The sequence below is a fragment of the Triticum aestivum genome, chromosome 6B, assembly GCF_018294505.1.
Source record: "Triticum aestivum cultivar Chinese Spring chromosome 6B, IWGSC CS RefSeq v2.1, whole genome shotgun sequence".
In the NCBI taxonomy this organism is placed as follows: Eukaryota; Viridiplantae; Streptophyta; class Magnoliopsida; order Poales; family Poaceae; genus Triticum; species Triticum aestivum.
This window is the reverse complement of record NC_057810.1, coordinates 566,976,084-566,990,996: the sequence shown is the minus strand read 5'-3', so window position 1 is coordinate 566,990,996 and position 14,913 is coordinate 566,976,084. Positions and strand designations below refer to the sequence as shown.

Below are 14,913 nucleotides of genomic sequence, written 5' to 3'. Positions count from 1 at the left end.
ATCTGGAGCCGAGAGTCAGCGCGCGAGCCGAGGGAATGCGTGGAGCGAGTGGGACGAGGGATACCGTCGGATGTTGGGAACGTACAGGTGTCAGCAGATGCGATCGGGTACGCACGGGAGGAGGTTTGCAGGAGGTCTCTGATAGGAATTAATTAATTAGTTTAATTAAAGGGTTAATCCCTGCTTATGTCGGTTTCACTATTGGCAACCGCTCTTTGTAACCGCCTTTGTATCCGGGTACATATACCCCAAACTTCATCATCCATCATTTGCTCCTGCCTCTCTCGTTTTACTTTCACACGTTATCAGCACGCCTATGCCGAGAGCCTCGACGAAGAACTCTGATGAATTCCTTTCTCCGGATACGCTGGAACAACCTTCTCCTCGTTTCTTCTTTTCGTCGACCCCGTGGTCCTCTACGACGATCTACCCATCAATCATCAACCAATTAAATTGGCAGTTCCTTCTCAATCTTAGATTCCTTTTCATCGCAGATGCAAAGAGTAAGAAGGCCACCATGAGAAGAAAGCACAAAATCCTGAGAATTTACAATTTCTTGCATCTACCATGACGAACACACATCTGAAGAACAATAACTGGAAGAGCGGAAAAACAGTCGAACAAGAATCAGGAAGCACAACGCAAAGATCAAGAGATAAAGTCACAAACAGCAAGCATCCCGAATCAGCCTTAAAGACCAGAACTCTTGATCTTAATCGTTACATCATCAGGTGATCCTATTCCAAATTTTGTTCTTAGACAAATACGTACTAGTAACCTCCAATCCAGGCGACGTACTGCTTGCAGCGGAGAGCCCAGCCTCGACGTCGCACCGGTGCACGACGTGCAAGACACCCGGCCAACGGCCAACTCCCTTACCAACAGCCGACGCCAATCGGCCATGGCCACTGACGAGTGACGACGCAGCGGCCAGCCGAGACGGTGTTTGTGAGGCACCCCTCCTGTTCCGGCTCCTTGCACTACGGCGCGCAGCGCTCAGCCCACGGCCCGGCCACCCTCGGAACCACTGCTTCCGGCGGCAGGACCAGATCTCGACGCCGGCGGCGCCCTCCGGCGCACCAGGCCGCGACCATATGCATGGCGCTTCCCGTACCGCAGCACTGCAGCGGCATCGGACGCCCACGACCCTCTCAGCGTGGTGGCTGCTCCTCCAAGCGACGGCACGGCTGGCCCCTCTCAAGGCAGCGGCGAGGCGCCGTGCCTTAGCAAGCAACGGCGAGGTTGGTTTCAATGGCTAGAAATCACACGCACCCACGGGATGGGAATTGGGCAAACCTTATCTGTTTGTTTTTTCTCAATTTAGCCCTTACAGTTTACTTATTCACGGATTAGGCACTACCTACAGATCCTGTGCTAATCATGTATAAGTCAAGTGATTTCGTTTTTCATACCTCTGGCTTAATAGATTTTTTAAGCTAGCTTAATAGAACTTTGTAGTGCAGCCGTTTGCCTCACTATATTTTACTGAAATTACGAATGTCGGACGATCATGTCTTCAAATTGCATAAAATATAATTATACATCAATTTACATGATATAAAGATACCTTTTGAAGCTCACATGTCTTCATAGGTTACATGAATATGTATGATTTTATATTTACATGTATTACCTCAGTAATACTATTGTGGTATGATACTTTACTTATATCTAAGACCCTATTCCTACGGAATTGAAGACATCATCTATGTCTTTACCCTTAGCATTGCATGCAAATCTACATGCGATTTGTGACAACAACTACGATTTTGCAATAGAAATCCATTTTCTTGCAAATCTTAATGAAATTCTAATAAGAATTATAAATTGTCATACTTAATATGACTAGCCCAAAATTTTATTTGTGAATCACAAGGTATGAGTGGCATCTACTGCACAGTTTGCAGATTATCCACCACTACTGTGAGGTCTACATCTTGTCACTTTAACAAGATGACTACCTTCAAAGTGCTCTTCCAAATAATTTAATTTTTTTTTGCGGGGTCTCTTCCAAATATTAATAATAGATGTGACTACCTCAAGATATCATAAGGTAATATTGACATCTACTGCAAAATTTTGCAGACTATCCACTATTACTGCAAGGTCTACATCATGTCACTCTGTCAGATGATTACCTTCAAAGTGATTTTCTTAATTATAGCATAACATAAGGTAATAGAGATATGAACATCTACTGACAAAAGTCAGACTATGTTTTCTATTACTGTGAGATCTACACCATATTGGTGATTATCTTCAAATTGTTATCCTATATAAATTGAGGTCTACACATATGGTTATAAAAGCACCAACTTTCTATAAAAAAAACAAAAATTGCTCCTCTGAAGCAATTGTTGTTGTTCACTAAAATGATTTACTATCATAGCAAATTCATGCATGGTCATTACATGTTGAATGATATTATCTATCAATATCAATTATTCAAGCCTCATTTTGCTTGGATAAGTCGTAGAGAATTGCGCAAATATATGCATATCACGGTAATATCTTCTATTATATTGGTTATTAAATACATGGCAGTTGAGCCTATGTCACTATTTCTAATTATAGTGTCATCCATCCATCAAGATGGATACAATAATTTATTGCAACGATCGAGTGTCTCAAACATGGTTGCAAGATCCACATCACATTGTGGTTGTTATTTACATACTACCTAACCAATGTTAAAATTACAAAGTCCATGTTTTGGTCGTGACTCTAAAGTCACACCTTTTTCCTCAAGAAAGAAGCCCAAAACATTAGTAACGATTTCATCGCATGCACTTGAAGGTTTACACCCCATGTTCACCAAGCATCACCTTGGCGGATTGTTCTCAACCAGATCATTTCATCCATATAGATCTTTTACTCCAAGAAGTAAATTAAATAGTGCATGATCATTTCATGTAACACATGGCTATTCTATTGATAGCTAAATATGCACATATGGAATTTATAAGTCACCAACTTCACTTAGTTCTCAAACTAAGTACACAATGGATGAATATTTATTCATCTCGAATATTTTACTTAAGAGAAACATGCTGCCATGAGCACATCGCGAATGATCACCCATTCATTTTTCAAGACCTCAAGTCTATCACAGCTCACAATTCTGTCATTTAATCAACTTCATGTTGAGATCCTATGTTCAAATATTTTCATATGTAAATCCGGTTGAAAAGCCCTTAATACCTTTTACATCCTCATATGATGGTATTACCATTTTCCATGATGGAGAAACATGTAATTTCTTAAAATCATCAGATTCACCCAACGGGTTCTATTCCATTATTTGTAGTTCTTGCTAGTATTTACTATTTTGTGCAACTTGGTGCTCACAAAATAGAACCATGAGGAATTCAAAGTAAAGTGGAGGCAACTGAAGACAAAATTACCTCTAATAGGGAATAAATCGTTTTCAAACAATCACAAAGACAACTCTCAAGTTTGTCAAATGTGTGGTTATACAAACATTGTACCTATGATTACCAAACCCTCAAATACATAGTCAAACCACACCACACATTTGGGATAAATTTTAAGATTTGCAAACTTACAACCAGAAAATGTTCTGGTAAATGATTGTTTTCAAATCTTCATCAGAAGGTGACAACCAAAAATCTAGTGCAATAAAAAGGATGGTGAATTCCATTGCAACGACGATATGTATAATAAATTTTTCAATAATATTGGAGACCTCATGTAATCTCTTAATTATCCCAAAATATTATTAACCTATACTTGTTGTACTACAAGTAGTGTGATGTTCAATATCTTATTTCTCGGACATGATATTCGATAAATTTTGAATGTATGAGTCAAGTCATACTCAATATTGTTGCGTACACAATAATTTTCTAGATCTTAATAAATTAAATATTTGGCTTGGTAGCCTTAACCATCTTGGTTTGGGGATGATTAGAAAATTATTGACAATCCTGTTGATCACAACTTATCAAGTTACAAATTTCCCCAAATCATCAGATTTTATGTGCACCGCATGTGCCATAGGGGAAATAAGTTTTAAGGCACTCTCACCTTAAAATTCTAAGAAGGACACTTCTTCTTCTTGAACACATTCACAAGATATGTCTGGATTGCTTAACCATTATCTGGGGTTATTTAGATACTTCATGGTACTCATATACACATTGATAAAATGTTTTTCAGTGTGTCTCTTATCACACACAACCATGCATGATCTTACTAAATAAATTGCTCAACTTATCAAAGTAAGAGCAAATTCTCCTGAAAACAGGATCTATAAACCCATTCGAATGAACAATGTTGTTGAACTCATTCAATGAGCATATTTTTTTGCATTAATTACTTTATGTGCATACCAAGATGGTTTAGCTAAATTTCTTATCAAAGAGAGTTAAATGAATTACATGACCACTTTTAAAGAATTGTAAATTTACCAGCCTCCTGCTGGACACATACGGCCTTACACACCGTAAATATGATCTAAATCATACTAACTGCAGATCATACTACTTTCCCCTTGTAGTTCTACGTGGAAATCAACAAAGTATTTCCCATCTGCGATAATTCGGTTACATACCGATATCACCACTCCAGCGTACATCAATGGGCACTCACGAAAATTAGGGATCTATGTGAGGAATAACAATTTATCTATCAATCAAAATCATTCATAGCCCGTATGCTGATTGCATCAGCAATAAGGATATTTTTCGGCATTAGGGGGAGATAAGTACCACAAAGAATGCCGAGAAATAAATTAGAAATGTTATTGACATTCAATCCTTATATCCACGTACTCAAAGAATCTGAACTAGAAGTTTAGAGAATCATATATTTGCAACACACTGCAAATTTGCCACATACATTTACTGATGACAAGGTGTCACTAAATTCTACATTCCTGCAGTTAAGTGTCAGAAAGAGTGGAGGTACCTGATAAACCACTCTTATCCCCAAATGAGAGCAAGAGGGGGAGAAAATCTGACAACACGAGATATAACTTCTCATATGCTTCCGCGGAAACAGAGGAAATCAAAAATCCTCAACCAGTAAATGTAATTCAACATCAAGTTGAAAGACACCTCATTGGATGCTCATCATCCAAAGCCCGGCATAAATGTGCACAAATGTTTTGGTGCCGGGACATCGGAACACCTTGACTCCATTTGTTGTAGGAAATCACAAGGAGTTAAAAAGGAATAAATATTTTATCCACAAACTTCAATTATTCCATCAGAATCATATAAACTAAATACTACATTTGTCGACATATATTTCTTCTCAAATTGCTAAAATCTTTTGGGCCCTGAACCAAAATCATGGTAGAGTGCCTCTTGCACTCATATTGGTTCACATAAAAGGAAGCAAGTAAGGAAGAATAGCACTCGCTCTGCAAACGAGTGGTATTTACCATAGTAATACCTACTCCTCATAAGTATCTTCCATATGGAATACTAAAATTTCTCATTCATATACAAAGTCAATGAGGTGGTGAGAAAGTGAGGCTTGTAGCAAAAGGGTTCACGCAGAGACCCGACATCAATTATGATGTAACATACCTTCTTGGTATGGGTGGATTTATGTTTCGATACTGAATATCATTGGCAATAAAATAATAATAATAATATCCATGCAGTTAATGGATGCAGTGACTACATACTCATATGAGTCGCTCATTTCGGAAATCTCTATTGAAGTCCCTGAAGGGCTTATACTTCCGAATCCAAAAGTAAATCGCAACAAGTTTTGTGTAATACTTCATAAGTCACTCTATGACTTGAAATAGCTGGAAATCATATGGTACTACCGACTAAATGAGTTTCTTCTTCAAAAGGATTACTCGAATAATGATGATTATTTACATGTGTAATAAAGGAATCCCAAATTTCATTTCCTTTCATCACCTCAATGTATATTGATGACCTCATCATCAATGTCTATACAAGACTTAAACATGCACAAAATCATCTCAAGACGGGAAATTTGGATTCAACCAAATTTAGCTTAAGTTTACAACTTGAGCATTCTCTCAAGAATACATATCAGTTTACATATATCCAAACATATATGAGAAGTTCAATGTGGATATATCATACCAATAAAAGGTATATGGTCGATATAAGAAATATTAACTTATATCTCAAGCTCACAATAAATCTTGGGCAATTCCATCAGGAAAATCAAGATATGACCATGATATATGAAATGATATTGGCTCTTTATTTGATCCCAACAATGCCACATCAATGACTGAATTCGTCAGAATAGTCTTCTCATGTAAGTCATCTAAATTGACTCTAATGACTACTTCCACTTATCATTCTAGCATAATTGCTTTATCTAAAAGCATTGCAAAATATGCATGGCTCAGCAGAATGATAAACCACACTCTATATCATGTGGTTGACATTCATCAGAATCACATAACTTGATTTATTAAGATGCTTCCACTTGTGTTACTCAATACCTACAGGTTATATGAAGAGCAATATCATAAAAACACATTGCTCGAAATTACTTATCCTCACGAACTATAGAAAAGTGAGGAAATAATCTTATAGATTGTTCACAATGTCATGATCATGTCAATGAAATTGGTATGACACATCCTCCAGATTTGCAAAGTTCAGGGGGAGTAATCTCCCAAATTATAACCTGTTAACAATCATCAAATTGCATATATTGTACTCTTTTTTTCTCTTTGATGAGTTTTTCCCTAATGGTTTCTCATAAAAGGTTTTATGAGACAATATAAACACAAGTGTATGTATATGCCATATCATTTTCTCCTTATATTTTCCCACTGGGTTTTAAGAGAGTTTTCAGTGGCATATCAGATTGCGCTCTTTTCCCTTATGAGTTTTCTCTCAAAGTTTCTCATAACGGTTCTTAATGAGGCAACATCATTTTAAGATCATATGCTATACTTTCAATTTTTTCCATCGGGTTTTTAAAAGAAAGTATACAAAGCATATTTACTGTTCTCTACACTCACCAATGAGTTTTATCCTTCCTCGAAGGTTTTCCTTGTATGAGTTATCAAGAGACAATAATCATTATATGTTGCATAATTTTTCTCCTTATTAATTTTTCCCAATGGGTTTAAAGGAGTTTTAGCAACATATCTACACTATTCTCCTCATATTTTTCCCATAGGGTTTTTGGAGGAGACTTTAAGGATTATACAAGTCTTTCTCAAGATGAAGATGATGAACATTTTCAAAGGCAAACACTTACAAGGACGGTTCTTTATCAAGATGGTGTATATTCACAAAGACAAGCATTGATTAGGGGGAGTGTTAGGAATTAATTAATTAGTTTAATTAAAGGGTTAATCCCTGCTTATGTCGGTTCCACTATTGGCAACCGCTCTTTGTAACCGCCTTTGTATCCGGGTATATATACCCCAAACTTCATCAATGGAAGTAACTATTCCATCATTTGCTCCTCTCTCTCATTTTACTTTCACAGTCTTCACCGAATTTTTTTCCGAAGAGGACACGGGGGCGAGGACTGACGAAGGGGAAGAGGAGTGACGCAGGAAGGAGAGGAGTGACTGCAGGGGTGGAGGAACTCGTTCGTGGTTAAGTCAAACAGCGGGGTTGTTTTTGCAAATACACCGTCGCTTCATTTAATTCGGGACGGAGGGAGGTACTAGATACTCAGTGGACATCGTCCAAGCATTCTTCCGGTGAACTTAACTTGTGCTCAATAGTCTTATTCAGCGATCATCGCCGTGCATGCATGGCTGAACACATGCGCGTACTAGATGGCGCCGAGGCGGCGGCCCCCGAAGAAACGCCATTTCCCTGCTCCACAAGAACGACGGCGTGCCACTGCCCCACTGGTCGCCGCCTCCTCCAGCTGCTCCTCAAACAGCTCGGTCCCTGCCGGATAGAAGGAGACGGCCGGCGCCGAGGCGTACCTGCGAGTCCAGCGCCTGGCCTTCTGCTCGAAGAGACCCCGCTCGCGCTTGTACAGCCGGGAGGCGTCGTGGCGGACGGGGAGGTCGAGCAGGGGGTCGTAGAGGACGGAGACGACGGACATGAGGACCGTCCTTATCGTGAGAGAAGGCCACCACCCCCTCCCGAAGATGTCCAGCGCCATCTTCCCCTCCGGGCCGATGTTGGGATGGTACACCTGCAGTGCAGAGACGCGTACGTCTGGGTATCGTTTGGCATGAACACGAGCGGTCAAACAAATGCCGGTCGATCGATCGAGCGATCTTGTTTGGAGGAAGCATGCATGCAGCTAGAGGCGGCCAGTGCCGATTCACCTTAGTTTTGAAGGTGAGCTTGATGGGCTTGAAGGGGTAGTCCTTGGGGTAGGCGACGTCGACGGGGAACGTGCCGCCGGCGTAGGGGCTGCCGTGGGGGCCGTCGATGATCACCTCCCAGTGGAACAGGTCCGTCACGGGCGACGCGCCGGGCCGGCAGAACGCCGGCGGGTCCATCCAGAGCTGTTTCAGCTCCTTGCGGATCCGCCTGATCACCGGGGCAGGCTCCGGCATGGTCGGTGCCGGCGGTCGTGCGCACCTCCTCCCTATTCCCGTGTGCCCAGCCTCCGTGGGCTAGCTGTCAGCTTTGTGGCGCAAGGAAATCGACACTTGCTAGTTAGATGCTCACAGCTCCGGCTCGGATGCTTTATATGGATGGCTTTGGCCACTCGCGACTTCGGGAGACAGAACGCTGCCGCATGTTAAACATCGTTGTAATTCTGTGTAGGCAACATGTTAAAACACCTCCAGCTCTTCCTCTAAAATTTTAACCCTTCCAACAACTCCTTAAACTTGAGGGTCATTCGTCCAGTTTGTTTGTCATAGCCAGTACAGATGACCTCTCTAAGCAGATTCAGGCAAAGGTTTAGGAGGCATTCCGTAGCTAGTTGCTGTTGTTTCTCTCTTCCTTTTGGCTAAAACTTTCCGTAATAATATGGTGGAAACAGAAACATATGCTATACCGTCGTTGCAGATCCTGACGGCAAAAAATCTTGTTTAAATCATGGATGAAAATCAGCTTTCTGGTGTTTTCCGCTTGATCTGATGGCTGTTGATCGGGAAATGGTATCTCCGTTCATATCTGACTCGCCGTTCTATGGAAAAGTGCCATGTGTAGGCGTACCTGTAATATAATATACTTGTATAGAGCTTGTGTCAATTAATTCGGATCGGTGGGAGTAGCTTATTTCTTTGCAGGAAATTATAGAGGTGAAAATTGGCTCCTACAGTTAAGAAAACTAAATGCTACCTTGCGTGTTATTACGTAAATTGGTTGCAATATATTCTAATGAGAATTGATTATATGAAATATCATGAGAACTAAAACTAAAATAAATTATATTTATTAAATACAAGTAACATAATAGAATAGAAATGCTTGGGTATTTTCACATGCATGATTGCTTGTAGTGGCAGACTTTTTCTTATAAAAAATAACTTCAGGAGTGACTCTCAAGTCATTGTCATATACTCATTGGGAGAGTCATGTTGATAGTGTTAGGGCTATAAGGATTCAGCTACCAGAAATAAGGGAGGCTTTACTACAAGTGGCTGGAAATGATAAAGATCCATGGACAAGTAGTGAAGCTCAATCATTGGCACAAAATGATCTTTGTGACTTTGAATTCTTAGTGTCAATAATCATATGGTATGAAATAATATGAACTGTTAATTTGATCAACAAAGAGTTACAGTCAAAGGATATGCTTATTGATATTGCAATTGAGTTTGTAAAGGGCTTGATTTCCTTCTTCACTATGTATAGAGAAACTAGCTTTTCAAAAGCATTGGAAGGTGCAAAAAAAGCAATGGAGATGAATATTAATCCAGAGTTCCGCAAGCGTAAAATTAAGAGAAAAAGGCAATATGATGAGGGCGCAGATGATCCATCTAGTGTTTCACAATTAGCAGAGGAGTCATTTATGGTCAATTATTTTTTCATATTATTAATCAAGCTATAGTTTCACTTAACACGAGTGTTTGACACGAGAAAAATCTTATAAGCACTCCGTGAGAAGGGAAGAGATGAGTATGAATTTCTCTCATGCGCCGGGGAAAAGAAAAGTGTGCGGGCGTGCCAGTGTACATAGTACACAAAAAAATGGTATGGGAAGCAAGTATTTCATTAATCTCATCGGATAAACAAAATTACAAGATCCCATAAAAAAGGAATGCGCTCCATGGCCTACTAGCGCGGCCTGCCTGACTATGGCGATGTGCGGTCTCCTGGTTTCCGGGGCCTCGAAAAGCTCCCGGTTAATTACTCCCGCGGGTTGCTCCGCGAGATACCTCCGATTAAGCGTGTGGTTGTCTTCGTCGTCTTCGCTTCGAGTTCTCCATGCATGATGATGCTGGTGTGTGTGTGTGGTGTGGGCGGCGGCAAAGCCGTGTCCTCGTCGGTACACGTGCCGCTCAAAAAAAGGCTTTGTGCTGGCCACATTCCCCTCACCGTTGCGCCTCGTCGGTCTTGACAACGTTGATTTAGTCGGTGTTGAAGTTGCATGGGTCCTGCTCTGCTCGGACTTCTTGACGATGTAGCGGCTTCGTCGGGTATGCAAGGGGTTCGCCTCGCGGAAGTATTCTTATGGAGACCGGTGTTGGTGTAAATCCAACGCTCGCTCGTATCGGCAATGCCGGTGTGGTTGGCGCCTCGTCTCTGCTGGACGCCGTGTTTACGGTGGTCCTCCAAGACAAGGGCGCCGCCTCACGGGGCCATCGGAAGTTAGTGTTGGCAAAGTCACGTTGCCTCCTCGCCATCATGCCTCATCTTCATGGGCTCCGGGTCGTGGAGACCGTCATATGGCACCATCTTCTCCTCCAGGTCACGCACAGCACCGCATCCCGGCTCCGTGTTGCAGACAACATCGAGGGTGTGTGTTATCTTCTTGGCTCCGTGTCGCGGGCTCCATCTTGACGAGGTGATGTCCCGCGAGCTCCATGCCTCCGTCGTCCTTCGCGGCACGCGGTGGCATCCTCGGGAGCTCCATGCCTCCGGTCCAGCTTGATGATGTTGACGTTGGTGGTGTCCTCCTTGCGAGCTCCACGCCACGATTCTCTGCGGTACCGGGTGTTGGCGATGGGCGTCCTCTTGGCGAGCTCCGCGCCGCCATCCAAGGCGGCACGGTGGCGGCATCGTTGCGAGCCTCCACGCCTTTGTCCTCCATGGCGCCGACTTGATAAAGAAGAGGACGGGCGTCGTCCTAGCGAGCTCCATCTCGCCATCCTCCACAGCACGCGGCACCATCCCTGCAAGCTCCGCGCCTTCGGGCTCCAGCTTGACGAAGTAGATGTCGGCGGCATCCTCAATGGGCGCCACGTCTCCGTCCTCTAGCTCCAACATGACGAAGTGGATGGCCGACGTCCTTCTTGTGAGCTCCCCGTCACGATCCTTGCGGCACCAGGTTGATGATGTTGACATTGGCGTCATCTTGGCGAACTCCATGGCGCCATCCACCGCGTTACGGCGGCGGCATCCTCCCTAGCCTCCATGCCTTCATCCTCCATGGCGCCGGCTTGATGAAGTTGACACCGGCGTCATCTTGGCGAACTCCGCGCCGCGATCCACTGCGGCACGACGGCGGCATCCTCCGCGCACACGGCGGAATCCTTGCGAGCTCCGCGCCTCCGGGACTGGGTTGATGATGTTGGCTATGGGCCTGACGGTGTTGATGCAGTCTCCTTGTCCTGCGTCGCCCGCCGTCTTCATTGCATCTGGTACGAGAAAGAGTGTCGCTTCGTCGGCGGCCACCACCGCCGGGCACGTCGTCCGCCGCCTCGACAACACCTGGTACGAGAAAAGCGCCTCTTTGTCCACGGCCACCTCCGTTGGGCTGTCGTTCGCCTCCTCAAATCGGAGAAGAGTGCTCCATCGTCCTCGGGCACCTCTGCTAGGCGCGTGTGCGGAGGTCATCTCCAAAATAGATGATAACCATAGAAAATGAAAGATTATTGCACTGCCGGAAGTTCTCCCGCGGGCACGTTCATCTGCTTGTCGATGCTCTGCTTCCATGTGAGGATGCCGTCACTGCGTCCCCTTGGCATACGCGCCGTCACATGGGTGCGCCCTCCGATCTCCTCGACATTGTGGCCAGGGGCGCGTCTCCTCGTCTTCTCTGCGCGTGCGGGAGCCTGCGGATGTGTGCTTGTTGCTGGCTTTCGTGGATGTGTTCTCGCCTCGCCGCAAGACGGTAGTGATGCATACGTACATCATGAACTCAACATGTCCTTTGGCCATCCTGCAATAACACATAGAGAAACAACAAGATTATTGCACCGCCGGAAGTCCTCCCGCGGGCACTTTCATCTGCTCGTCTCTGCTTTGCTTCCGTGTGAGGATGTCGTCGCCGCATGCCTGCATCCCCTTGGCGCACGCGCCGCTGCATGGGCGCGCTCTCCGATCTTCTCGACGCTGCCGCCAGGGGCGCGTCTCCTCGTCTTTCTATGTGTGCAGGAGCCTACGGGAGGTGCTTTTGCCTCGCCGGCTGCCTCTGTCTCCCTCTTTTGCTCTCTTTGTGCGGCACCTTCTCGCCTGGATGGCTCCGTCCTCCTGCTGCTTGATGGATGTGTCATCTCTTTGGTGCGCGAGTTGCACTAGCTCGTCCGTTCCATCCTTCTAATGCGTGCGTTCTTTGAAACCTGATAAAACAAAGAAACAAAACATAGTTGATGCCTGCAGCGAGAAACACCTCCTGCATGCATCCAGTCATCTCGGCCGCCGCTTCTGATCAGCTGCGGCGCCTCCTGCCTATCTTCGTCGACGATGCTGCCGCTAGGGGCGCGTCTTCTCCACCTCGACGCTGCCGCCGGGGCACGTCACCAGGTTCTGGTCCTAGCCTGCGACGTGCGTGGCTAGCTTGTTCTTCATCTGGTTGGTCCCCGCCCGTGAGCCCTCGTCTTCTCTTCGTCTTGTGCGTGCGTATGTGAGGTCTTGACTGCCTTCTTGGTGCGTGGCGCCGCCCCATTGCACCTGATACATCATATAAAACATATGCGTACCATAAACCCACCATGCATAATAACGATGCATATATGTATATGGATGTCCTAAAGATCTCCACCGAGCTTAACATGCATCCTCGTCGTTCATGGGCGTGTGTGCGAGGGCGCCATCGCGCTCCTCTGGTTTCCTCCGCTAGGCGCGTCGTCTTCTCTGCCGCCACGGGTGCATCTCCTCCTGGGTCTACCTCCTTGTTCTTGCCGCGGCGGCTGGTGAGTTTTTCTTGTGCTCCCGTTGCCTCCTCGGCTTTGCTTTATATAGCCAGCCGGGAGTGTTGGATTGGTGCCAACGCTGAACACGGCCGCAGTTTTCCCTTCTTGATTCCCAAGTCTGTATAAAGAAAGGAAACAAAACTGATACACATCCAATAATGGAAGACTTGCCAACTCTCTGTATCGTGCCGCACAAGGATGTGCTGGTTTTCCTTTCATTCACTTTCCATGTACGCATGAAGATCAAATAAAATCCATAAGAATCACGTATTGTGGGTACAGAGACATGTACGAGGGTGCTTGCCGGCCGGCCACAGATAACCGAATACACATACATATGGTGTATGTATATATAGGATATATAAATACATACCGATTATGAGGTTGCTGGCTGGCTGCACATACTTGAATATACGTATGTATACACTGGTGTACAAATTTTAAACCGCGTTCAGCCCCGCCAGGACGTGCACCAGAATGTGTTGCATGCATGTACTAGTACGTACGTGCATGGGAATCTTGGCAATGCATGCAATGCTAAAATGTTAATCAACTCATCTAGTCCATTTGAACTAACGAGATGTTTCAATACACCTGTGGTATTTAGGTACGTACGCGAGCTTTATATTTTGACTTGCCATTGTTTATCTAGCCTGCGTTAAAACTCAATTAAAAATATATTTTATGCAATAGTGCACAAAAACTCGTCAAACAAATGCCCCCTCGTCGAGTTGAGCTTGAGTGTGAAGCAAATCGAGCTTGACTCGACGAAAATTTCTCTCTCTTTTCTTGGCGCATGATTCATATGCAGCCTGAAGAACCAGTTCAGAGTTCACATCTCCATGACGAGGTGTGCGCCATTCCGAAGATGATTGATTAGTAACAACATGTCTTAGTGTAGGTATGTCCATCCACAAGTGTGTTCTTTAGGGAGCTCGTTGGATCGTATAACAACCACGATACTAGTTAACGAAGCAACCCTGTCTCGTCTTCATTCCATGGCAAAATAACATGGCTTGTCCTGAAAACTAAAAATAAAATTTTACCAATCTCGCCGCGACCGTCTAGCTGCTACGGTGCCAGCCGACTAGATTGGAGAGTTTCACAGATTCACGCTGGCCGCACTGGCGCGTTGCACTGCTCCCGTGACCTCTTTGCGTTGATGTAGGCGAGGCACCGGTAGACCGTCGATAGCTCCCCTTCGTTGAGCGAACCGTCACACCATCTATGGTGTGACAATTCTGGTGGTGCACCGGGACGCCATCGGCCTTACGAATAATCGAGGAGTTGACGTTGCCCCCATGCTTCATTGTTGTTGGAGACGGGGTTGCGGAGACGAATCGGCTCCACCTTTGTGAGCGCCGGTGTTGACTTCCGGCGCCCATCATGCGTGTCGATGTAGACCATTGGTTGTCGGGCTGGCATCGGTGTTGTCAGGGACGCATGGGTATTGCTGCACCCAAACACCCAAGACGTAGTTTGATGTAGTGGTTATTGTCGGAAAGCCGTCGACGATGACAGGGAGTGCCTCTCCATGGCTGCAAAGATGTTGGAGGAGCACAACCAGGAACACCAAACAAAAATCGGCGACAAAGAGACAGAGAAAAAAAAATTATTTGCGGGTTTTAAAATGTTGGCTTTCCCGTTATACACCAGCTATAGGAGTGATATCCGAGAAGACTACCGAAGGACTTGTCATTGGGAACCGTCGA

General features: G+C 44.7%; 1 protein-coding gene and 2 long non-coding RNA genes across 3 annotated transcripts in view; 1 reads left to right on the top strand and 2 right to left on the bottom strand.

Annotated features, from left to right (window-relative positions):
* The first annotated feature begins 281 nt into the window (after positions 1 to 281).
* Positions 282 to 1,409, top strand: LOC123138041 (uncharacterized). The gene is made up of 2 exons (XR_006468797.1): positions 282 to 411; positions 495 to 1,409. It is a non-coding gene; the product is annotated as an uncharacterized lncRNA (long non-coding RNA).
* Positions 1,410 to 7,673: 6,264 nt separating this feature from the next.
* LOC123139385 (ubiquitin-conjugating enzyme E2 11-like) lies at positions 7,674 to 8,702 on the bottom strand. Its single transcript, XM_044559192.1, has 3 exons — positions 8,679 to 8,702; positions 8,273 to 8,566; positions 7,674 to 8,136 (listed from the first exon to the last, which is right to left on the bottom strand). Exons 1-3 carry the CDS (start codon positions 8,700 to 8,702, stop codon positions 7,762 to 7,764), a joined length of 693 nt encoding a protein of 230 aa, XP_044415127.1. The 3' UTR covers positions 7,674 to 7,761.
* Positions 8,703 to 8,746: 44 nt separating this feature from the next.
* LOC123138034 (uncharacterized) overlaps positions 8,747 to 14,913 on the bottom strand; it is a 61,940-nt gene continuing 55,773 nt past the window's right edge. The window contains exon 2 of the long non-coding RNA XR_006468786.1: positions 8,747 to 9,116. This is a non-coding gene — a long non-coding RNA (uncharacterized lncRNA). The remainder of the gene's footprint in view (positions 9,117 to 14,913) is intronic.

Coding starts and splice junctions, on each gene's coding strand:
- LOC123139385 (XM_044559192.1), bottom strand. CDS start 8,702: ATGTTTAACATGCGGCAGCGTTCT. Junction 8,567..8,678: donor TTAACATGCGGCAGCGTTCT/GTCTCCCGAAGT, acceptor GCTGACAGCTAG/CCCACGGAGGCTGGGCACAC. Junction 8,137..8,272: donor AGCTCACCTTCAAAACTAAG/GTGAATCGGCAC, acceptor TCTGCACTGCAG/GTGTACCATCCCAACATCGG.